This window comes from Bemisia tabaci, chromosome 2, assembly GCF_918797505.1.
Source record: "Bemisia tabaci chromosome 2, PGI_BMITA_v3".
NCBI classification, from domain to species: Eukaryota; Metazoa; Arthropoda; class Insecta; order Hemiptera; family Aleyrodidae; genus Bemisia; species Bemisia tabaci.
The window spans coordinates 66,320,416-66,346,877 of NC_092794.1; the positions used below are offsets into that span (position 1 = coordinate 66,320,416).

The 26,462-nt window shown below is 38.6% G+C and overlaps 1 protein-coding gene across 1 annotated transcript in view; it reads left to right on the forward strand.

Moving 5' to 3' along the window:
• Positions 1–12,547: 12,547 nt before the first annotated feature.
• LOC109039804 (homeobox protein araucan) overlaps positions 12,548–26,462 on the forward strand; it is a 162,029-nt gene continuing 148,114 nt past the window's right edge. The window contains exons 1-2 of the mRNA XM_019055477.2: positions 12,548–12,927; positions 18,421–19,208. Coding sequence (XP_018911022.2) covers positions 19,092–19,208 — 117 coding nt within the window. The 5' untranslated portion in view covers positions 12,548–12,927; positions 18,421–19,091. The remainder of the gene's footprint in view (positions 12,928–18,420; positions 19,209–26,462) is intronic.

The following is a 26,462-nucleotide window of genomic DNA, read 5'->3' on the forward strand; positions in this document are numbered from 1 at the left end:
TGAAAAGTAGCCATCTTTATGACGCATATACTGTGCCCAACCTACGTCATTCAGATGACAGTATCTGCCTCTCACCAAGGCGGGTCTACTCTCCGCCGCGCCGCACCGCTCCCGGGCGCTCGCGCCTGTGATTCACGGTTTTCTACTTCATATTATTTTAAATTTTAATTTTTTGTAATTCGTAAATTTTTTTTCTCGCTCATAAACGCACTGAGAGTAATAATGCGTTGATGGAGTAGGTACTCACATTATGTCCAAATAGTTGTGTTTTTAAATACGCCTCTCCTTCCTACCAGTGCTTTCAGTTGATATTTTCTGCACAGGCGATAGCCAGAAAGAGCATGGAATAAATCGGAATGTTTGTCGAAATATGCCCAAATAGATTCTAAATTTACCAAAAAAAAAAAAAACAAAAAAAAAACTTAATTTTATTCTCATTTTAGAAACAACGTATGTGCTACTGATTTTCCAATGCGAACAAAATAGTTTACCTAATGTTTTCTCCCATCCCTCATTCTTCCTTTCCTCTGATTTTTTTTCTACTCTTAATTTCCCTTATTTTCTTCTTTTTTTTCCTCTTCGGGGTCATCTTTTTCCGCTTCTTCCTCACATTTTCTTCTCCTCCTACTCTTCTTCTTCTTCTTCTTTTTCTTCGTTGTTCTTATCTTTTTGTTTTCCCTTCCCTTCCCTCCCTTTTTAATCCTCATCCTTGTCTCTAATTTCTAATTTTCTTCTCCAAACTCCAGCTCTTTTTCTATCTCTTTTTTTACTCTCTCTGTTATATCCTTCCTCCACCTCTTATCTTCCTTTTCTCCTTCTCCTCTTCTTTTTATGATCATCTATATTTTCCTCCTCTCCCGCTCCTTTTTCTTCCTCTTGCTCTCCACTTCACTTCCTTCTTTTATTTTCTCTATCCTGATAGGTAGTCTAGTGGATAAGCCAGAATTGGTGGTTTACTATCATTTTTGGAAAATGTGGTCCGTATCTCAAACCAAAATCGGAGTAGGTAATGACGGTTTGAAGTTTGCAGTTCGAAAAATGTAGCTCACGCTTCGCGTCATCGCGCCTTCAATTTTTCAGATACAGCACGGACGAACGGATGTCCATCAAGTACGTATAGTTGTATCTCTGCGCCGTCATGAACGCGCATCCTTTCTATCCCTCTATTACCATATTGTGTTTGTTTCCGTTTGTCTTATTCGTAATGGTGCTTCAAGCACTACGTGAGTAACACAGCCGAAGGTAGGAGAGATGCGTTCGGGCCTCTTTTTTATTTAACTTTTCTCCCGAATCTGAGTGACACCTCGTTGATAGCATATAGCAGAGCGAGCTCACGATTCGCGTCATCGCGCCTTCAATTTTTCAGATGCAGCACGGACATCCATCAAGTACGAATAGTTGTATCTCTGCGCCGTCGTTAACGCGCATCCTCTCCCTCGCTTTATTTACTTATACATATATTGTATTTGTTGCCGTTTTCTTATTCGAAATGGTGCGTCAAGCACCACATGAGTAACACAACCGAAGGTAGGAGAGATGTGTTTGGGCCTCTTTTTTATTTAACTTTTCTCCCGAATCTGAGTGACACCTCATTGAAAAAAAAATATGATTTTTTCCCCCCTTCTTTTTCAGTACCAATTTCACCATGTAACGCCGTTTGCTGGTTTTTATTTTAATTTCTTTTTTATTTTTAATTCTATTTTAGCAGTTGATATAGTGGTGCCGTAAGGTACCGAAACGTCCTGTCTTTGTATTTTGTATTTTAGCCATGTTTCCGCATTTTCCTGTGTTTTCGATTTTTGATATTCCTTGTCAAACATTATTTTGAGCACGGCTTTATCTGGACCCAGGATTTAAATTTGAATATAGGGACCTATGCTGCCGTGCTAAGGAAAAACGCCGTATGAGCATTCGAGAGTTGCCACATTTCCTGCGATAAAATGTTCATTTTTCAGGAAAGCTATGAATATTTCTCCTATAAGTTTTCAGGAACTTTAGGTGAAATTGTGAGCAAAATTATCTGGAAAATTGGAAGAAAAACGTTTACATATTTATTTTTAAAATTCGTGATTTACTAAAAGAAATTTGGAAAAGCCTGAAGGTTCATACGGCGTTTTTCCTCAGCACGGCAGTATGGCTGAAATATATTGAATGAACAGGGTTTAAGACAAATACGTATACGTGTATCTGCCAACAAGAGGAGAGCAAGCTGGGGATACAAGGGAAAGAGGAGAGGTCACGGCAGAACTGCCGTGCTAAGGAAAAACGCCGTATGAACCTTCAGGCGTTGCCAAATTTCTTTCAGGAAATGACGAATTTTAGAGAAAATGTGTAAACATTTTTCCTCCAATTTTTCAGACAATTTTGTGCGCAATTTTCCCTGAAGTTCCTGAAAATTTCAAGGAAAAATATTCATAAAAGTTCGCAAAAATTAACATTCTATCGAAGGAAATTTGGCAACTCTAGAATTTTCATACGGCGTTCTTCCGTAGCACGGCAGAGAAGAGGTCAAGGTAGGGGAGGCAACGGAGCGAGAGAAGTTGGGCTCGGAGGAGGTGGAAGGAGAGAGCGGAGAGGAAAGTTCCAACTTGCAAATTGGTCAAGAGGTGAGCAATTTCTAGTCTTGTGTGTGAAAGGTAATCAACAATAGCCTCTCGGTAGTTAATCGAATTATCATGTTTTATCAAACCACAGTAGCGCGGAGGGGGGCGGGGGGCGGGGGGAGGGGCGGTGCGGGTGCCCTCCGTTAGCAGAGCCACCGCAGAGGGGATGAAGCGGGAAGGGCGTCGAGGACTGCATGGAGGACCAAACACATTTAGATTCTCAGGTGTGTTTCATTATTTCGTCGTTACTCTAAAAAGCTTTTAAAATTCTCGAGAGAGCACCTAGGGAATCAGGTGCACCAGGACAAATTACACTGTTCGTTCCGCCCAAGATTGCCAAGTGTTGCCGTTAAATTATCATTATCAGGGTTTTCCTCTTTAAATAATCATGTAAATAATCAACCTGCAGCTGGTAAGAACTTAAAAAACTGTAAAACAGTAAGCCCTAACATCTAGTGTCTTATAGCCGGTATAGGTAAGCTTAAGTTTATGGTAAATAATAAAAGACATTCGGTCTTCAAAATATTTCTATTCCATATTTATCTCATTATAATTACTATGTATTTATAGTGCCCCACTGTATTATACTTTTCCTCCTACCCCTATCCAGGGGACATAACATTTTAATACCACTAGCATTAAGTCTTAGCCTTAAGTCTAGTTATAATCATATTGTAAATATTCCAATTGCTGTACAAGTAGGTGAATAAGTTTAAAATAAAAAAAGGGGGTTTTCCGCGCAATGGATCGTATTCGATAGTGGTTCGATGTATCGTTTGGTTCAAAACAATAGGACATAACCTCGATCGAAAATTTTAGGATTCCAGTTGGAAAAGTTGAAAATAAAAATTCCCCGACAGTTTCACTTTTCATTGCCATTTGGTACTTGAAAGAATAAAAAATCAATCTCAAAAGACCCGTTCCTTCAGATTCATTAATTTACTTTTGAGGCTATGTGTATATGTTGAACCAGAGAGAAAGAGAGATTCTGTCGGCGAAAAAATCAACAGAAATGTTTTAAAAAAATGTTGGTTCGTTTTCTTTCACAACGAATAAAATATTAATAGAGATTTGCCAGCGGATTGGCGGATTCACGCAATTTTCGATTTTAGCCATCGATTTGCCCGATGAGAGCGACAGACTTTCGGAAATAATACTAGCTTTTCTTTTCAATTTTTCTCAAAGCATAGTATATCTAGTTAATTTGCCACACTGTTTACCCGGTCCGCGTATATTTTTGGTTGGCAGGTTCGTTGATTGGTTAATATATTTTTTGTATTCTACGTAGGATCTTCAAGAGATGCTAGGCTGATCACGGAATGGGCGTGAACCTCAAAGCAACAGACCTGTCCTCGTCTAGTCATAAGAACAGCGTACTAATGTTACACCACTTTTGCTTCAGTTCCATTCTGGTCAGTTTGCCTTCAATATGCTGACTAGACGACTTGCGTGGCTTGTGAGCAATGATAGTTGCTTGCAGCAGTTTGATTCGTTCTAAGCGTCAGCGGATAAATATAACTGAACTTATTCTTTCTCGCTCATTCTGATCAGTCTGTCTTCAATATATTTACAAAAATATGTGAACTGGTTGCAGCAATGGTAGCTTGCTTTATTTTGATGCTTTTCATCCTCTCACGACCATGGGCGTGGCGTGAATTGCGATTTATCGATTGTTATGTCATTTAAACCTATGGTAAAGAATCGATTATTAAGGTGTTCGCTGCGAACACCCTATCTATCGATCCTTTTCCGTAGGTTTAAATGGCTTAACAATCGATATATCGTAATTCACGCCACGACACTGCTCACGACCGTAATAACCCTTCCCTAATCAGCTCCTTTCCCCAGGAGACCTCATACTGACGGTGGAACTATACCAGACCACGTATTTCGTTTGCGGTGTTTAAAAATCTCCACTCACATTTAATTTTTTTTGCAAAAGATCAAATCAATATCATTCCTTTCAATTTTTACAGATTTCTCTCCGCACAAAGAGGAAAAATCACGGAAGTTTTCACGAATTGACGTTGAGTAGTTTTCTATTTAAAAAATAAAGTATGACAGGAAGTCTGTGACGTCGCAAACTGAGATACGTGGTTTGGTAGTTTCACCGTCGATATAGTTCACGCAGTGACTGAAAAAGGTATAAGGAGATCTTCAACACAGCTCATTTTAGAGAGAAATGAGTTTAATCCTTTCCAAGAGCCTATTTTAATGTCATACTGTTGAATTTTACTTAAGATTCCTTAAAAGTGCCTCATATATGAACGTATTTTTGCCAAAGGGAACTATGTCTCACGCAAACCTATGCACATATATCCTTTTAACATAAATGCGTCCATATGTCGCTATGTCAGGGATCTCCATAAATTTTTCCAAATTATCATGTAAACCATATGAGGTCATATGGTTTTGTGATCACTCAACAAGTTTGCCTTCAATAAGTTACGTAGGCAGTATGGGCTACTTGAGAGCAGCAATAGTTGCTTCCAGCATTTAGGCTTTATTCCGTGCATATGAAGTGGGCCCCCTATTTAATCTATATCGCAAATGTAAAACTGCAATATTTTTGGGAGCATTTCACATTTCGTCACCTTCCAGGCAAAGTATCACAAGCGCCATGCGACGTTTAAAAATTTCCGCCGCCATTATATTTTTTTACAGAGAAATTGATCAACGAAGCTGTCCGAAAATTACACCGAATATTCTTTGTGCTACCGATAAAATTTAGTGAAATTTTCGAACAAATTCAACCAACAATTTCTCAGTAAAAAAATAAAATGGCGGCGGAAATTTTTAAACGTCGCATGGCGCTTGTGATACTTTGCCTGGAAGGTGACGATTTATTAACTATAATTAGCGAGCTGATATAAATACCTGTGAAGGAATGACACCAAAAATTAACAAATTTGAGAATGGAGTCAATGGCCTAGCCATTATTGAGGGGCAGAACTTATACCCTTAAGAATCCATTGACTCACATGAATTATACCTCTATGAAATGGAATTAGGAACAAATGCGTGCTCCAGTAAAATGGCAACCTTACGAATTCTTTCATACGCTAAGGGATCCATGACAATGTCTTGAGTGTCGCAGCGCGTGGAACAAAGGAAACCAACTATTTCCGGTTGGGTTCTAAGTATCACCGGAAGCTGGCTACTAGGCTATTGTTTTGATCCGCCAGGCACGTCCTCTCTACCTTGTTGCTACCTATCTTCGACGGAAAATGAGCTTTTTACTCGTTGAAACGAGAATTTTGTTCTTCCGACTCACAGGCGTCGACGAATAATGCGGAAACGGTCAGATTTAATGACTCCAGGGCATAGAGAAACTAATTAAGTAGGACAAATAATAAATCAAGCTCTCGTATGAAACCATTGCATCAACAGATTATATTTTAGTTTATTATCTATAGTTAAAGGGGGAAAAACTAATATCAGCGTGAGAAAGAATCACAAAACCTCCAGGCATGTTCTTTGACTGGCAACAAGCTCTAAAGGTTGGTTATCGTTCAAAAGAAAGCCAATGAAAATATTTTGACCACCCTAACCAAAACCACTATCGGCCACAATATTGCCATCATCAACATCAACAAAATTAATTTTTACCATTAAGCCTTCTTTTCCCGAATGTTTTTATTAAATGAGTGAGTCATACTTACCAACTATAGATTACATTTTCCAAAAAGGAACCAGCGCGATTACAGCGTTTTCAAAATTGTGCAACTTCTCCTTTCCTCTTAAAAATACCTAATAAATGTACAGTATTAACATTTACACAATTATTTTCCTCTGAAATTAACAATTTTTTGTTGGGAAGCCAAAAGTATATGCTATTCTAGGAGACTTTTTAGATAATTATGAAGAGGCAACATTTTAACAACACTGTAATCGCGCTTGTTCTTTTTTGCTAAATGCGATCCATCTTGTATAAGGCAAGGGCAACCTTCTTTATACTGCCACATATCAGAGAAATTACAACTTGTAAGACTAAGTCGCTGGGTATTCGTACGGATTGACAAATTAATTTAGGTCAATGCTGATATCAATTGGCTTAAATTGAGTTACGACAAATTTAACCCGAAAATGGGGAGCAATAGACGGGGAGAGAGGTAGGGGGGAGATGAAAAGTATAGAGGTGGATGTATAGGATAGCTGAAGAGATCAGAGAGACCGGATGATAAATTGCAACTCCTCTCATCGTAGAACAATGGTTCTCAGGGGGAGGGGGTGAAAAAAGAGGGAGGGGTATGAAGACACACTGTAATTATACGTCGAAAACGCGATAAAACGAGGAATGGGGGTTGAAACTAGAGTTGCCGCCAGGGGTGGTGAATTTCACGGTGCTAACGGCCGATCATCCGATATCCACTACTATGTGGCAACCGTGAGAAATTTGCCAGTGTATGCGAATGTGTATCTGTGTGCAAATGAGAGCGAGGGAGAAAGCGAGAGGGAAGAGGCAACCAAAATGCTCGCAACAAACATGGTCCAGTAATTTGCTCGCATCACTCGGGGGTAGGAGGAGGGAGGGCGTTTGGGGACCAGCATGAAAGGGATGCGCAAAGCTGCGGCGATTGGGGGGCACCGTGGGGGAAGGGGAGTCACCTGTAGTGCCGTATTGCACCACTCGAAATTAATTAATGATGATGATAATGACGGCAAGTACACGATCCTGCTCAGGGCTACTCCGATGACAAGCCTCCCGTTTTTTTATCCGACCGAATCGTGATGAACGTTTATTTGATGCCGTCGCTTATTAAATTACTCCAGGGAGGCGTCCGTCATAACTTTATCATTATGAAATTAACATAATTCGGGGAAATTATGGGGCTGCATCAAGGTGGAGAAATTTCATGAAAAATAAAATCTTGAAATTTGACGAGAGATTTTTAAAAAAATTTATGGAAGATATTGAAAAATATCGGTTTCTCTTCATGTTTCGCAAAATGTGAAAATTGTGACTTTTTTCTATTTATGTGTGTTTGAGTGCGGTTTGCGTACTCTGGCCCCTTAAAAATATGAAGTTCATAGCCTCGTGAAGTTTCATGAAATATTTCACTGAAATGTCCAATCTTTCATTTCTTTCGTATGTTTCATGCCACTTTGGGTCTGCTTATCTATGGAACTTACACAATGATATGGGAATATGGCTGGTATATTTAAAATTTCACCGTAAAAGTTTGAACGAAATTCGAATCCGGTAAGCTTCAACGTGAAACACATCTAGTTTCAACACTCTGCATTTCACTGGCTAACCAGAGTTTTCACTTTGCGCCATTAGTCGTTGAGGTATAGATCCTGAGCATTTTTGAAGCAGATTTGGAAGCCGATGCATTAATTGACAATCTCTGGATATTAGGAAATTTTTTAATAAAAAAAATCCCCGAAAGTTACATCGCGCTGTTGTGCGTAAAAACATCGTGTACCAGTTTTGACTGATAGACACTTCAAAATCATTTAAATTACGAAAATACCAAGGTGAAGGTGAATAATTCCGAGTGAATATCGCAAATCGAAGCAATAAAATGTTTTGCCATATTTCCTTAAGACGTACTATTGAAGTTCTTTTTAAGTGTTCCTCAGTCTAATCTGATGTTACGTGCAAAAAAATGATGTCACCTCCGGAAATTTTTGAAAAAAGTATCCTAAAATCTAAAAATGATCAATCAATCGAGTGACTATAAAACCGCTCTGGTACCTGCAATCAAGGTTTAGGCAATGCCAGCCAACGAGAACTTTAGCAGCCGGCATAAAATTGCATCAAGTATTTTGATGAATGCCACCAGAATTAATTAAGAATCTTCCTCATCGCGCTAATTCGTCTTTTCTTTTGGGTGGCGCAGATGAATGAGGATGAGACTAGGCGACAAAACAACCAGAATAACATAATAGGATTAATGTACAACGAGAAAATAGGAAGGATTACATAGTTTCCAAAAATACACGTCTATAAATTAATTATGGATGAATAAGGTCTCGGAATGCAACGTGATCGAAAGAGGGTGATATCCTGCTAACTCTCTCATGCACCATGGTATTCTAGATTGCGGACACTGCTAATAGAAACGACTGCCACGTTTTGATAGACAAAGGATTCTTAATTCACCGTTCTCGATGTTTCTATTCAAGTGAAAAGTAAATACAGCTCGTTCTGAGTCTTAAATTTTTTGAGGGGATGTTGAATTTTATCGAGATCGTAATTACTTTTTCACAGCAAAATAAGAAGTTTTAGTCTGATTTTGCTGCTAGAGAAGCTAGCTCATGACATATGAAACGCTAAAAATCGGATTTTCTTACTCCCTCTCCCTCGCTTTGTAACGTACATCCCTACACATATTTGTACGATCCTAAAAAGAGCATGTGCCACTGTGTTCGACCCCCTGTTCCCTATGTAAGCGTTAAGTGATGACTTTTTGATGAAAAATTGCCTCCTCACCTTGGTTTTTCATCTTAGCTATTAAAACAAACCAGCGCGTAGCGTACGGCAACATTATGTAAGGTGTCCGTAACGCAGGTTCAGATCCCAATCTCCCTAGAGCGTTACGTATTTTATGAACGGTCTTTTATCTCGCAGCGGAAATGGGGGTTCATACATTACAGACAACTTTATATCTTTTTTTTTGTCAAAAAATCACTGTCTTTTCATAAAAATTTAGGAATAAAAATATATGTTTTACTATAAATTTCAGCAATTTAAAGAATTTTGAATGATCTGCCGAGTTTCAGTCGTAAAATTACGTTTGATGATATAAATGATTGAGGGCAATTACACCGTACGTATATGGGCAGTATAAAGGCAATACTTAAAGTTGAGTTATTTATACACGTTTAAGTCAAACGGATATAATATTCGGAAATTAAAATCTGAGATGGCTTCTAGTTTTGCATCCCACAGCGTGGAGCCACAATTGAATACCAACTAGTTTCGATTGAAGACTGTCCTTGCTCCAACTGCAAGACAAAACATGAATAAACCAAGTAGAGGCAAATGAATTGTGGCAACATCGGGCTAGTTAGCAATTGCTACGTGTGTGGCCAACAGCGATGCGCATGCAGATTCAACGAGAAAAAAGGCCGTTTTTCTCGGTAAAAGATTCGCATTTCGCACACGAGAAATCTCCGCAAGACGCAGAAAAGACCATAAAAATCAGTAACGTTTTTGGTGAGAGTGACGGTATTTGGAGATACTTCTACTCCTCGCAGAATCGGAATCACTCTTCGATTTTTCAGCCAGAGGGATTCTTTGCTCCCACCTTCATATTTTCTCCCTTTTGAGACCACGAATGTCCAAATTACTTTATGAACTTATTGTGCTTGAAAATTAGAAATATCCAGGAAACGTGTAGGTAGAGGGTTGCTCATATTATTTATCCATTTTATCTCCTCTAAGCTTCTGCCTCTCAATTTGCGGTTTCTCTTGATTTTGAAACATTTGTACGGTATTAACAAGCAAAAAAGATATTAAAAAGTCCCACAAAAAAGATAACCCCATTGTGAATTTTAATGACAAAAATTACCAGATCAAGTAATTACTTTATTCTAAATTTCAAAAATATACGAGCTTGAATGTGTTATTTTTAAACGGTTAATTCAATTAATTTTTTTTAAACCTTTTGCCGCCCATAAGAACTGCAAAGAGCTGAGGCGCTAAATCTGTCCTCAAGTTTTGTCTGGTTGACTGAGGAAAAATTTACTGCCGAGAAATACTAGCTCGGTGGAGTAAGTAAATCAAACGAACAGGGAGAACACAATATAATATTTCGGAAGAACTGCGAACAAACAAGTTGACAAGACTTATTACTTCTCTTGATTACATTGTAACTTGTGATGAATTATCGTTTTGAGTCCTCCGAACGTAGAACTTTAGGCAACAGTTGTAGTTTGAGCGCAAAAGAGAAATGATGAAAAAAGATCGGCTTCATGAACGGGAATAAAGGATGACTCCGATTAATAATTATGGGATTTCAATTATTATTTAAAGCGAGGCTGATAAAGCTGCAATGTCAAACATACATTTTATGAATTTTAAAGTTTTTGACATTTCGGGGGATTTTTTTTTTTTTTTGTTTGTTTTTTTTTTTTTTGTTTTTTTTTTTTGTTGCAAAACTTCATGATTGATGTCTTGAAATTTTTCCGCCTGGGCTGATAATTGTGGATTTTATATAATTCCAAATTATTCCAGACTTTTTTTCTGTGAATTTTTTGTTTGTTTAGTTCAAAATTTTGTGTTTTTCGCTTTATTACCTCTTAGATGCTCGAGCAAGGTCAAATTGGACGTATTTCTGCCAAACGGAACTATGTGCATTAAGACATGAGCCCTAAGAGCCATAAGAATACATGAGTAACAGGGCTCACGTCATAATGCACATAGTTTTGTTTAATAGAAATACGTCCAATTGATTCGATACTCACTAAAAGCACTGGCAACATAGAGCAAAGCATCGCGAATTCATGCCTCGCGCCATTCCGCCTTCAATTCCACAGATGCAACGCAAACAACCATTAAGCACGTATAGTTGTATCTCTGCGCCGTCATCAACGCGCTTACCATACCCTTGCTCCATTTTTATGATGTGGTTGTTTCCGTTTGTCTTAGCTGTGCTGATGCCTCAAAGGCTATGTGAGCACCTCAGCAAATAGACAACATTTCAAAAATTATCAAACTTGACGTATTCAAGCACAGGTCCACTTAATCTAATTTGGAACTTTACGTATAAAAAAAGTATTGGGCATTTAATGGATTAACACGGGGTTTCTGTGCAATTTAAACTTACTTCTAAACTTGTTGAAATATATTAATATTCATAAAGATAAAGTTATAGTTTTTAAAGTCAGAGTTTCAGTAGATTTCACTTTTATATAGTTAAAAAATATTCTGTTAAAAGTTTAATGCTAATTCTTCATCTTCTACTACTAACCACTAGGACACTGCCTTGTTTGTCAAGCTCCAGAGTGTCGATATCAATCTCGAACACTGAAAATATAGGATTTTACTTTATAGTAAGATAGTTCTGTTTTGAAAATCCTACAAAATTATTCTTCAAAAAATGAAGCAATGAAAACAACTGATTAATAATATATCGACGGTGATTAAACTACCAGACACCGTATCTCGGTTTACGACGTTGCAGACCTCCTGTCATACTTTACCTATGTTTTAAATTGGAAACTGCTCAACGACAATTTTTGCAAATTTCCGTGATTTTTCTTCTCAGTGCGAAGAAAATGCTGTGAAAACTTTCAGGGATGATGGTGATTTGTTCTCCCTCAAAAAAAAAAAATAAAATGAGAGCGAAGATTTTCAAACCCAGCATACGAGATAAGTTTTCTGGTAATTTCACCGTCGATATAGCTTTACGATTATGCGTAATACTGTAGTCTCCAAATTATATTGGACGTATTTCTGCGAAACGGAACTATGTGCATTATGACGTGAGCATTTTTATGCATATATTCTTATGGGTCTTAGGGCTCATGTCTTAATGCACATAGTTCCGTTTGGCAGAGATGCGTCCTACGCATTAAAAATGAAATAATTGAGAGAGTTAAGTTATTTCATTCACAATTATAATTGTGTGAGACAAATTCTTTACTTTATCATCCCTCTATATCGATGGCAGTGAAAACCCCCAAAGCTAGTGAAGTGACTCGAGCACTCGTCTATGGGGGAGCGGGGTGGGGGTGCGCGGTGGCGCGGGCGCAGCGCACCTTTGCCAGGCGCGGCGCGACGCCGCGGGGGCATCCCACCCCTTCGGCCCCCTCGCCCGGTCGTCGGAAGGAGCGGAAATCGGTGGACAAGCTAGAAGCTCGTAGGGGATGAACGGAAAACATCGCTCTGATATCCGATAAGCCGTTAACCTTATAATCGTTTGTTTCTCCCGCCCCCCGCGCCCCGCGCCGCGCTCCCCGTCGAACCCCCGATTTTATTTATCTAATTTTCCCGCTACATTTCCCTCGCACCCCCGCCCGCCGCGCGCGAAAACCTAACCTCACCGCCGCGCCGCGCCGCACCGCGTCGCGACGCTTCTTGATTCAATTAATCCGGCTGTATCTCCGTTACACCTTCTCCAACACGCCCCCTGGCCCCTCCTCCTCCGCTTCTACCCCTCCATCGTGCGGGGCGCGGGCGTTTACGTCATAACCGCTAAGCGAGCGAGCAAGTAGTCAGTTCCAGCGCATATCGTCAAATTGTTCGCCTGCTTTTAGTTCGGTACTTTGCTCAAATGCCCGTTTCGCCGAGTGGGTTCCCCGTTCCTCGTTTGTTCGATTCCTCAAGTGCGACGTGCGTTCCCGTTCGGATTCCAATTCGTCAGCTGTTCGGGTCGGTTTCATCCTCCGCTCTAAGTGCCCCCGACTCCTTTTCCAGGAGTGGGGGGTGGGGTGGGGGGATTTTTCGCGACCCCTCCCCTCGTGACTCCCGGAGTGACTTTCGGTTCATTTTTCATGCACCTCCCCCCTCCCTCTCCTCCTCATAGTCAGTGCCCCCTCTCTTTCTCTTCTGGAGGGCCTCCTCTTTTCCTCCGATATGGGATTTTTTTCTTGGCATTGGTTCCGACAAATGTATACCTTGTAAGTGCGACAAGTGACAAATTTCCATGGGGTTCTGACTCTGGTCTTGACAAATTCTAGCCCTCTCGCTGCTAAAGCATGAAAACCTGTGTTGGAATTGTGGAACGCCTGTTTTGACTCTGCCATGAGGATGAATACCGACGCTTCCTGTTTCGTTCATGATTTATCATCTTAAACTTGAGCTACATGCTAAGTTATTAAGGATTAGTTTTATCCCTGTTCTAATGAAGCTGGATAAAAGTCTGCGCATACTGATAAATCGATCATAACTTTCCTTGATCCTAAATTATGTTCTAATAATACACTTTAATCCGGTTTTCAGGGTATAAAATTTACTTCCTATTTTCATTCACCAGCTTTAACTTTTTACTGTGAAGGTAAAGAAAATTAGTTTCCATGTCTGGAAAAATACTTTGGAACCCAACGACTCTCAGGACAAATGAATTTTTGAAATTCGTCTTTTTACTTTCATACACAAGAAATTTGATTTTCGTTGAAGCTTTAGTGCGTTTAAATGGGAGAAATTTTCGGAAAATCACACAAACCATAAATTATTATAACTAATATATTGATTGATGCAAATTAAGTAATATTATTAAGCGATAATTAAAGGTTCGGGTCTCTTCGGGTCTCTTAACACTGGTAAAAAAAACCTCTTGGACCAATGCCGCGGTGCATTGACTTAAGAGTTCAGTTTCTTGTCACCGGATTTAAGAGTCTTGAACTCTTGTTTCAAGCGGATTTTGCATTGATTCAATTCAAAATCCGCTTGAAACAAGAGTCCAGACTCTTAAATGCGGTGACAAGAAACTGCACTCTTGAACTAATATGTTTTTTTTTACCAGTGAAGTGCTTATAATGTTCGTGGAGTGTTTACTTATGTATTTAGGAAGATACAAATCCAAAATTAAACCAGAAAAACTGATTTGATATCAAACGGGAGGGCTTTAGGAACATCACTTGCCCGAATATTTCAAGAAAAAGAGATATCTTTTCTTTAGCGTAACTTATGGCCATTTCCACTATGCACTGCATAAGAGGAGGCAAATTATTTTGAAGTATGGGTCTCTGGACATAGGAAGAGAGTATGCATCACAATACATGCTTTATCATATGTCTCATGTCTTAATGCACATAGTTCCGTTTGAGAGAAGCACGTCCTAATGTACTTGAGACAAATCGGGCATCAATTAATTTCAGTGCTTGTTGCGATAAATTAACACTATTTGGTGTATTGACTGTTTTTTTAAATGATTTCAGAAGTACCTTGCGTCAGAACGGAAAGGAAACTGTTAGGGAATGTAATTTCATCAATCTGTCGCAAAACAGGTTTGTTATCAGTGGCCGCACCGAAAAAAAATGGATTGCTGATTAACAATGAAATTGTTAAAAAATATGTCCGACATGTTTCAAATGTACATTTTACAGTAATTGAAAGCTCGTGGTTAAATTAGCATGTTTTCATTGTAAAATCTACATGGGAACATGTCGGACACTTTTTTCAACTACAAAATTGTATGATCAGCAATTTCATCTTTTTTTGAGCGATTTGAGCAATCTTGATCTTGACAAGAGAGTTGGTGATTTCGCCAACGTGCTTTAAAATTCGGTATAAAACTGAAATTTTTATCGCAGATGGAAAAAGCGTATTTAAGTTTTGTTTAAAAATTGACGTTGATACTTTTTGAGGCGGGAAGTTTAATTTTCTGATTCTATTATAAACAATAAACGCTAATTTTTTACTTATTGGTTGATTTTGGAAAATGTCAGTATTTCCTATGTTCTGCACGCAATAGTGATGAAAAAACAAGTCTTGTGGTAATTTAATTCTCTTCCAGTACAGTTGTCCATTGTTTGATTTCATGAAATGCACAAAAGTCGATGAAAATGAACTGAAAAACAGTTATCGCAGTTACGCGAATTTTCTGGAAAACTTTTGGATATTTTCCTCCCAGTTTCTCACAGAATTTCATTCGCAATTCAATCTTCAGTGTCCGAAAATTTAAAGGAAAAACGTTCATAACGCTACTCAAAAATTAACATTTTATCGGAGGCAATTTGACACCTCTCGAATGCTCATACGACGTTTTCCCTTACCACGGCAGCACGGCTGTCAGGATGGAAAAAGTAAAGTGCTGACATTAGACTAGAAGAAAGGATATAGTGACAGTAATGGGACTGTATACATTTAACGCTATGTAAAAATTCAACCTACATTCTCGTTCGTAATTTGACACCGAGTCATTGTCTAATCCGGAGTCTAATCCAAAATCTATAATCAACGTTTTGCTAATCCCACCGAGGTGACGGCTCTGAGCCCTCAGGCCAATAAAAGCTGAGTATAAAGGGTGTTTACTGTGTGAATACTGCCCTGTGTAAAGAGAGAACATAGTGCTTAAAAAGAAAAATAGACTTTACCGGGAGTTGTTTTATACTCAATTCTTACTACACACGTTTGGAGGAAAACTATTTTTCTGTCCACGGAAAAAACACCGTACCTCAAAGCCTCTTCCACACTTACTGTTCTATGACGAGAAAACCTGATCGCTATATGATGCTTCATTTTGAAAAGATTTCTCCATGATATGTGACAATCACTTCAAGATTTAGAGGGACAGTTGGTCCTCTTTTTTTTTTGGTGAAACAAAATTTTGTCAGAAAAAACATGAAAGAAAAAAATAATAGAGAATTGACTTACGGCGTTTTCGCTATGGAAGGCAGTATTATCGTTGTTGCCCAGACGAAAAAATGTAATTACATCCCGACATTGCAAAAGTCCTGCTCGCAAACTTATATTATTACTGGTAGACTGTTGGACATTTCTAACTGAAAATTTTACCTATGTTGCCGCTGATTGCGCGCAAAATATCGGAAAAATTTTGGACAAAAATCGCACAGTAAATTTTTTGAAAAAATTGTATTACTTTAGTAAATTTTCCAACGGCGGAATTCAGTTAAATTCATAAGTCTTCGGAAAGGCGAATCACAGGAATTAGGAACTTAAATTGAAAAATAAATATTTGAAAAACGAAGATAAACTCAAGACAAGTCCATCAGATGGCATGCGATCAATTAAGGCTATAAGAGTGGAGCCAATTTTTTTTGAAAACCGATCCTTCATCCGCTTTGTACTTGCTTTCCCTTAGAAGGACAGATTAAGCGTAGAAAAAAGAATCGGAAATCGAATGTCTCATGGACACCATTTTTATTCATTCTTAATCGTTTAAATTGATAAATATAGAGAATTCTGCAGATTTTTCTGAAAAGCATGGACTTGAGATGCCTTTTAAAGCTTTCCGCTAAAATTTTTGCTGTGCATACTTTCATCCTGAAAGTGCTCCCTTGAGTTCCTATGTTCGGCTCAAACACAGAGAGTGCTTAAAGTTAAATGACAGTGTGTGTAAACGCTTAATTTAATGCTATTTCACTCAACGTGGTTCCTTGCTTTATTCTATAGTTTGTTTCAACTAAGATAAATGAAGATGTATACATATAGTAATCATGGAGCTTGTGAAACAGAGATGACTTTTGTGTAATTACAACTTTTTTCATTAATTCTACAAAACTGATGCGCAAACGTGGAATAGCAAGAACGGTCAAATATGTTGTTTGCAATGAGACATTTTCACGATTTATGACTGCAATTTTCGAAGGGAAAAGCTAATTTAAGTGCTAATTCAAAATTTTAAAACTCTGAGGAAATAAGCTCAGTATTAATAATTTTTGAAGTGAATTGCTTTGTAGAAAATAGACTAATGGCTCAGGATTTTAACTTGCCACCAAACAGACGTGCCTAAAATGCGAGTAGATAATAATTGTCAATACAACATTAATGTAAAAATAAGGCAGTGGCTGTTTTAATTTTTCTGTTCCATTTTATCAACATTTTATCTTTCTGTTTAACGGGAGAAACTTAATAGAAACTGGTAACGCTAGCTTCCGCGCCTTCTTTTAGAAATTTTATTTTTCATTTTTTTTTTTACACATGAAAACGTGAAAAATAATAAGTATTTTTCAACGTGTCTAAAGATAAATCATCCCTCAAGAGCAACGCTGGCAGGAGATCTTCGCACACAAGCCCGAAAAAAAGAAGAAACTAAAACCAGAAACATTGTCGCGTTATTTTCGGATGCTTTATGGCTGCTCGGTGTTGAAAATTGTGATATTTTTGAATTAAATAAATTTATAAATAGACCATGCGAATTGATTTTAAACTCTCGCGCCAACCGTTGTTGCCAAGTTATCACAATTCTTCTTGATTGGTTTTGACATTTATGATCCTCCTCAAAGATGAAGATGACTTTTCTTTTTAATTCAATTTGAAATTCCGTTGAGGATATATTTTACATTATTGCTTTTCTCTTAAGTCAAAATTGTCAGCAGATTATACCGATATTATCATCATACAGGCAGAAATTTGCAACGTCCCAATTGTTTAATCGCTTTAGTTTAAATATAGCCATCGATAATTGTTCTTTGAACAAATGATTTCAAGTTGCAGAAATTTTAAAATTCACCTTTTGCAACTAAAAGAATAATAGCGGAAAATTTATTTTTATTGCTTAAATAATCATATTGGAATTCGCTTCTTTCTCTCTGCAGGAGGACGAACCTCAACCAAGCTGGATTCCCAATTTTGGTGTCAATTTATTCAGGATACACCCTCAAATTTTATGAATTCACCATGCAGGGTGTCACATTTCTCACGAATTTGCATGGCCTCTGTGTAAATAGATAAGACTAATAAAGAACATCATGTTTGGCAACGTTAAGAGAGCAATATGCCCACACTTTTGATATTTGCTCCAATTTTTTAATCCTTTTTGACCGTTACTCCCTCACAAACTCCTCTCCCCCGCAAACTCGAGCATATTGTCCACCCACATCCGCAAATTTTTCTTCTTTCTCTCCCATCGGTTTTCATCCACTCTCTCTCCCTCAAAACACGTTCCCTTTCCTCGTTTTCTCTTTCCTTCGTTGTTCGTGTCACTTCGCGAGTCGCACGGGGATTGAACGTAGACTATGAATAGTCTAAATTATCTCACCTAAAATTTATCACGTTTGATCTACCTCCGAAAAAAAGCCCAGTTTTTCTTAGTTCATTGCTGATATGCCACGAGTGCTGTTATCACAACGTGTTTTCTCATTCTTTCCGGGATTACAACCGCGCATCATTACCTAAATCAATGTGCAATTTTTTAAGTGCTTAATTCGCAATTTTTAACTAATTTTGTCTTATTTGAAGGGATTTTACTCATAATGCCAAGGGCAAGTTTTTTTGGATCATTTACTAATATGTGTTAATTTAAAATAACGACAAGAATTTGAATATTCTGTATCCGTTTTCAAAGTAGGCTTCTTTAAGTTGCCTTTTTCGACACATCGGAGTGATGTAGTGCGTCCTAAAAATAAGCGCAGAAACAAACTTTCTATCAATTGAAGGAGCTTCCAAGGAAAATTTCAAAGATGTGAAGTGATATAGTGATTGGAAACGCTTCGCTCAAACGTGCTCAAAATTTCAACTCCTAAGTGCTTCAGAATTTTATTTGAGCTTTTACACTTGAAAGTCGAGCGGAAGTTTGATTTATAGTGATTATAACACAAGAGAACTCGAATCGTTCTTGCAGAAATGAATGACAGAAACCGATGGCGTTCGATTTTTTTATTCTATTTCCATTTTCATTTCTCGTTTTCGTCTCAATTTTTGTGAAATTGGATATCGCAGACGGATATTTGTCGACGGGAAAGTGTGTGTCGGGAATTCTCGGAAAACATAAAAAACTGCGAAAATCTATCTCTCAATCGCTTTAAGCGAGATTTCAATGATCGCCAACTTGTATACTCGTGATGGAATTGTGTTATGAAGACGTCACCACACGACTGAACTGAATGGCCGATTTATGAAGGTGTAAAATTATGGACGGGGATCATTGGCACCACCACACTCACCTCCATACGGGAGCCCTTTATCACGAGGGGGAGGACCCTGGACCCAGCGGGCACCTTCCTGAGGAATACATCCATCCGAATGAGGTAATAAAGTACTTATTGTTCAGCTGCTTGCAGTGCACGAATCCCTGCCATAGAAAGTACTCTTGCTCTTCACTCTCTACGTTTTCTTTGCTACTCACTTCCAATTTTTCTGAGCGCACCTTTGACCAATCAGAAGCCTCCATCGATGTATAACGGAGTATATTACTTTATTACTGACTATTTGTTTTTGTTTTTATGGTTCTCCTGGATGAAAGCAAATAAACCTGTAAATTGAAAAGAAAGAAACAATATAAAATAACAATAACATCCATGCTCCCAATCGAACAGGGTGAGAGAGAAAGAGGGAACACCCAGGGAAGAGAAGAGAGTATAGACGGAACCAGGATTTCTCCCTGGGGGAGGGGGAGAAGGGGGGGGGGGAGAAGGGGGGGGAGAAGGGGGGGAGAAGGGGGGGGGGCACGGACCTTGTTCAACGGGGACATTGAAAAGCGCCTCAACATAAGGACACTGGGACCATTACTCAAGCTTTACGGTGGTCAAGGGGATCTACTTGAAGACTTATTTCAAATTGAGACACACTGAAAAAAAAATCTCGGTGTATTTACTAAGAAAAGGGTAAAATTACCAAGAATTCAGGGTTCTATTTGATTCCAGTTTTTTCTTGGTAAAATTACCATTTATGGAATTGGTAATTTCACTGAGAAATCTCGGTAAAATTATCGAACTTCTTCGGTAATTTTACTGGACCTTGGTAAAAATGCCAATATTTTTTATCGACTGTGGTAGAATTACCGAGATAAAATGGCAAAGTTACCGGGAATTGATTAACAATAAAAGTGGTATTCTTCCCTGGAAAAACAGTAAAAATACCGGTTTTTAGGTAAGCTTACCAGTCCATCTTGGTAAAATTACCAATAATTGGTAGAAAAAGTGAGATGGTAAAGGTACCAACGGACCTTCGTAAAAATGCCGGGAATTTTTTTTCAGTGCATCTCGCTTTTCTCACCGATTTGGTAAAATGTGACTTAACGGTAACACAGGTGTCTAGAAATCATTCTGAAAATTGGCCTGGATTCTCCGAGGTTGGCCAAAGAAGCTGGGCATCCCCGGCTTTCTCCCTAGTTTTGCATGTAGGCGAACGTTTAAATTTGCGAGAACACTGAAATTTGCGGCTTATGTAAAAATTATAGGTATATTGGTATCGATTTTTTATGACCTTAAAAGCCTTGGGTCAAAGTTTAAAACCATAATTTTCATCGAAACACGTAATAAAGGTTTAAACTGAACATTGTGTCCACGGTCAACAACGCTGTCAGCTCCATGGATCTTTTCTATCCTTGAATGATGTCGATTCTCCACTTTTTGCGCTAGGGCAAGCTTATAAAGCACTATAATTTCCTAGCGATAGATAGTTAAGCCTAAAGAAATGTTTCAATTCAGTATGACTTTTCATGAATAAATAAACGAAGTAGTTATTCATCGGTACCGTGCTGTCAAGTAAAGCGTTATTTGTCGATTTCATACCCTCCAATGAAACATTATTTGTCTCTGCTACATCGCTAACCAGAAAATCTTCCTAGAAATTTGTAAGAAGTTATACTTTAACAATTTAAAACTAGTAAATATTCTATATTAAATCTCAAACACTAAAAGCTTACTAAAAATAGATAACTGATGTGGTTATTCATGGGCACCTTCAGAACGAACTCCTCCTTTCACCGATACATGACATCATCATGATGTTTCATTTGAAAATAGATGAAGGTGGCCACATTACTGCAAGCAACTATTACTGCCCCTGAGCCGCACACATTGCTTACCTCGGTATTGAAGGCGGACTGGTCAGAATGAGTGCGCAACTGTGAACTGTTGACAGTAGTTCACTAATACAATGTTTAATACGAATGAACGTCGTTACATGCGCGTTCAATATTTACGTGTTTACTCGATTCCTCCAGATATACATATAATACAAAATAATCGCCGTGGGATGGCGTTTGCCTATTAACTTTGCTTAAAAATTCACATACAGAAATGAAACATTTTAGGCATACGAATGAAGTTTCACCAATTATTTTTTTTATTAGTTTTCAAGTGCCGATTTCCAAAATCATCCGGTAAAATCACCTCAGCGGTACAAAGTTTTCCAGTTATCGGTAAAAAGAGTCATTTGGAAATGTCACCATAGCGAGAAGGGGGGATTTTTCCCGCGGTTAGCTGTAAAAAAGTCATCAAATAAATTTACGTCAGCCGTATGCTAGGAGGATTTGCTGGTTGGGGATTTTGTATGCCGAGAAAAACCGGCGTCCAATTAGGATTGACTAACTTTTGTAGTATTTATGAAAGGAAAATACCTGACTGACGGGAATATAAGCTGTTGTTTCCATTGAAAACAAGAAAAAAAAAAATTAAACAAAAAATAGTCCGATTAAACTTTATCTCGACGGTCAATCTTTTTCTCTTATACCAGTCTACCCTTGTCTTTAAAAGTGGAGCACAATTATGGGTTTATGAGGGTTTCCGAGTACTTGAAGAGGGATGAAAGATAGGCACTTGGGGTGAAAGTAATATCTTCGTGACTTGGGGCTATATAACTCTTTACAACGCCCAGATTGCCGTTTTGCAGAGGTTTAAAAACCTGCAGGGTACTTCTTTTGCCTCATCTGAGTCCATTCATCGCTTAAATAATTTGCGTCAATTAAGTCGCACTCGCCATGCGATTTCCAGCCGAGAAAATCTTGCTCCACCAAGGAGAAAAAAGAAAGAAGTTTGCGCTTTCTTTGAATTTTATCTATAGCTCTAGGTTTTTTTGTAAGGTGTCGTCAGAATAGAAGCACAAATATCCAAAGTTCAGTCTTGAGTGTCGAATGGTAATGAAGGCGTTCGAGGTATCGCTCGACATTTCTATCCTTAATGGATGGAAATTCTTAAATAACCTTTACCAGAAATGAATTTGCCGCATGAAATGTTACTTGCCCATGTGCTCAAAAATTAATTAAAATTGCGGAACTAATGCTCGGAACTTATTCTTTCAGACATAAATACATACCAGTCCCCCAGATCAAAAGATACCTACCTCCATTTTTTATTCTTTTCAAGATATTAAGGGAAAACTGTGCGTCAGCCCCACTGATCCCAACGTAAATCGCAATTTTTGAAACTTTGTATCTAAAAACTAAAAACGCGGCGCAAGATAGGGCTATAAATTTTTTCATGAACACGGAATAGTTATTTGAGATTTTCAAAGTGCCACTTACCCGATTTTTGCAATAATGCGAGTTAGGTACCTCTCGGCTCTGGGGAACTGATTAGAATTTTTAAATTCCAATTCTTCCAACCAACTCAACAAAAGTCGCTCTACTGGAAATTTTATCCGTGTATTATGATCTCTCAGTACGCTGGAAAAAAAACACATTGGATCTAGAGTCCAGACTCTTAAAAACATCGACAAGAAAAAATACTCTTGATTCAATCAGATTTAAGCTTAAATCAAGAACCCAGCCTCTTCATTTGAGCGGATTTCCTTTTGATTTAAGCTTAAATCAGATTGAATCAAGGGTCATTTTTCTTGTCAATGTTTTCAAGAGTCTGGATTCTAGATCCAATGTGTTTTTTTATTTTTTCAGTATAGTAAGCTACTACTTTTATATATATTACTCCTGAACGATCCCCCCAACTGCAAATAAATCAAATTGCAGCCCGGAATTAAAAATGCGACAAGGTAACTCATTTTTGAAGACGTCTTCATCTGATAGAGCGGAAAACTTGGCTGCCGATCGGATGTTGTTTCGGCTCCGATCAATCAGAACACAGGTGTTTAACCTTGCATTTAATTCAATTTTCACAGCGGCGAACGTGTGGGAATTCTTGTTCTGACACTGCGTAAATGTTATCTCTCTGATAGAAAACATACAAACATTTGTGTAATGCTATTTGGACGACATTTTATGGGTTTCGCCATCTCCCGCGCCCGCGCCCTCGCGACATCACGCAGTGTTGCCACTTTAATGCAAAAAATTCGTGTATATTCCACCGGTGCATTACTGGGCATTGCTAGTTGGACCGAGTTTAACAGAGGGGAACCAAGCCACATCAGCTATTGCCAAGTTTAACTGGGCAGTTAAATTTTTTAAGAGAGAACGTTTGTTCGGATTTCTTTGACAATTTTAAGGAATTTGCTTCGTACCATGGAGAATTTTCACTGAAATTTGCACGAAAATCCGCACAACCGTTTTCATGTAAAAAATTAAATTGCCCGGTTAAATTTGGCAATAGCTGATGTGGTTTGGTTCCTTTCTGTTTAACGCGGTCCAGTTATGGGTAAAATTCTCTATTTGTTTTTTCAAAGATTGAGTTTTAGGCAGAATTAAGGAGGGGCCGGGGAGTCTTGGCTTTCACAGATCCGCTTTGAACTTTCCGAGAACTGCGCCAAGGGTTTTGCTGAAAAAGGGCGTTCAATATTTTTCATTGTTGAAATTGGGATTTGATCAATTTGTTGGCGAGAGCAGCTCTATAGACGACTCAATTTTTCAAAATTTCCCCAAAAATGTCCTTTTGGACTCCGCTATGGAGCTAGGTAAATCTCCTAAGCCCTCATTTGAAGATAAATAATTCCAATAGATTCCTTTCAGTGGAGTGTCTTATAGTACCTCCTAGACCCCCCCCCCTCTCTCTGATAAGGTGGTTTCCTACCTTTCCCTCCAGTAAAAAATTTCCGGTTCTGCCCACGATTGATTTGAACTAACATTGTGAAGAAAATAAACTCACCATAATTATTATAAATACCATACCCAATAAATTATTTAAAAAGAATTATAAAAAAATATGAAAGAAAAAAGGAACAAAACGTATGGTTTAAAAACGATTTTAATATAGGAAACTTTTCCTTGGTGTGTTAGAATCAACGTTCCCCGGCCGTCGGGCTACTTCAAAATATACACTGAAAAAAAAATCTCGGAGTATTTACTAAGAAAAGGGTAAAATTACCAAGAATTCAGGGTTCTATTTGATCCCAGTTTTTTCTTGGTAAAATTACCATTTATGGAATTGGTAATTTTACCAAGAATCTCAGTAAAATTGTAGAACTTTCTCGGTAATTTTACTGGACTCCAGTAAAAACGCCAATATTTTTTATCGACTGTGGTGGAATTACCGAGATAAAATGGCAAAGTTACCGGGAATTGATTACCAATAAAAGTGGTATTCTTACCTGAAAAAAACAGTAATAATACCGGTTTTTAGGTAAGCTTACCAGTCTATCTTGGTAAAATTACCAATAATTGGTAAAAAAAGTGAGATGGTAAAGGTACCAACGGACCTTGGTAAAAACACTGAGAATTTTTTTTCAGTGTACCAACGCAATGTGACAGCTGTGTTCGTGTATTTGACAGCGCTATCTCTGTGCAGAGAACGTGACTACCAGTGGTGTGTTTTCCCATATTTCTCTCAGACGGCCATTCTACAACCTTTACTTCGAATGTCTTCTATAAAAGTAAATTTTGAAATCAACCAGTGGCAGTGGTACAACTGTATTGTTCCACTATTTTTACGCAAGAGAGGATCGTAAAATTGCCGTCCTTACAGGCTGGCAAGAACTCCATTCCACGAGCGTAGCTTCTCTCGATTTGCAGGAGCACGGATTGATTTTGTGCGGGAAAAAACTTGAAAATTCAGATCTTTTGGATTGCTGAAGTTAGTGACTTCGGAAACTTGAGGTCTAGCTGCCGAAGTTTGGGTGAACTTCGGTTGACCTCGAAGAAGTTGCGACTGAAGTATTAACCGAATTCTAAACCCAAGCTGTGACCCAAACTTCGGCAGGCGAATTTCAAGTTTCAGGATGCACGAGCCAGAAAACTTTGGAAGTCCCGACAACCAAAACTTCGGGTTTCCACGAAGTTTTATTCTCCGTGAGTTTTAGGAAAATTAGGCGAGCATTTCAAATAAATGGCACTTCAGGGGAAATTTTGTACTCAGTATCAGATTGATTATGTACAAGGAAAAGGTAATTTGTCCAGTAAATGTATTCAACATCGGAATGTTCAAAAGACATTTTCACGTGCATCAGGGTTGAGCAACAGGAATTCAGGAAAATTGATTTACGGAGAAGAGGGGGCACCCTCCAAAAAACACGCTATTGGCTTTCTATAAAGGATTGGCGAAATCTTAATGTAAACCTTATTCAAGATTAGGTCACTGCGCAAGCGAGTATTACAGCAAGGAAATCACTTCATGCAAAAATCCACTGTACACTTCCTCACAGGTCTCTTACCGACCCCAGTAAGGTGTGGGTCAGTAACCATAGGGGCGGTGAGGGGGTGAAAGGGATCTGGGCCCCAATTTTTTCAATAAACGACTGAAAAACAAAAAAAAAAAAAATCCGAAAAACGTTATTTTTCTTTATTTCCAGCTTTTACTTTTATTTCAAGCCCCCCTTCGAAATTCTTGACCATGGACCCTCCCATAAAAAATGTCCAGTTTTTTTCCCTAGATTCATCGTATCGATGTCCATCCTTTATCATCCATTCGCTTCACACCAAGGCGGCAAGGCGGCGGCCGCGGGTCTATTCGACTGTTTACCATTGGAAGCGAAGCCCTCGGTCCGCCCGTGGAAAACCGAAAACAAAAAGTGAAATAGATAATAAAAAAGTCCAAAAAGTAGATGTAAATTAGTCATTGAACCCGCGCGCGCGGCCGCGGCCGTTGGAGAAGCAAGTGCGCCTGCACTCAACATCTGATATTTCGGTCCAACTCGGGAGTCGGGACTGTAAAATCGTGCAACAAATTTCAATTAGTAAAAATGTGATTAGCCACAAGATCGTGGACATTCGGGTAAATTTGGCAACGGCGCACTGGTCAAACTGTAAGTACCTCTTTTTTTCTACATACGACTATCCGCGGTGCGGCTGTTGATTGACATGGCGGGGCGTCTCTCACCTGCGCTCGGCTCCGCGGTCATAAACCAAACCAAATATTTGTTGTTGTGAGTAATTAATGCCTTGAGTCGCCTTTCAACAATCCCGCCTTTTGTCTTTAACCAGCGCCTTTTCTCCTCCTCGTTTCCTTGTATTTTCTTTTTTTTGTTTTTGGTTTTTTTTTATTTTTTTTTTAATTTTATTGCTTGATTAGCCCTCGAAAGCCCCCCCCCCCCGGACGGGGCCTCGCGTCTGGGGCACTTCAAAGTTGGCGCTAAAGACTGTGGCTCCGGCCGGACTTTATAGTGCAATTTCAAGCCGGAGTTTTTTCGGTGTTCGAGTTTTATTGTGTTCCAGGTTAAATTTAATTAAACTCCGACAC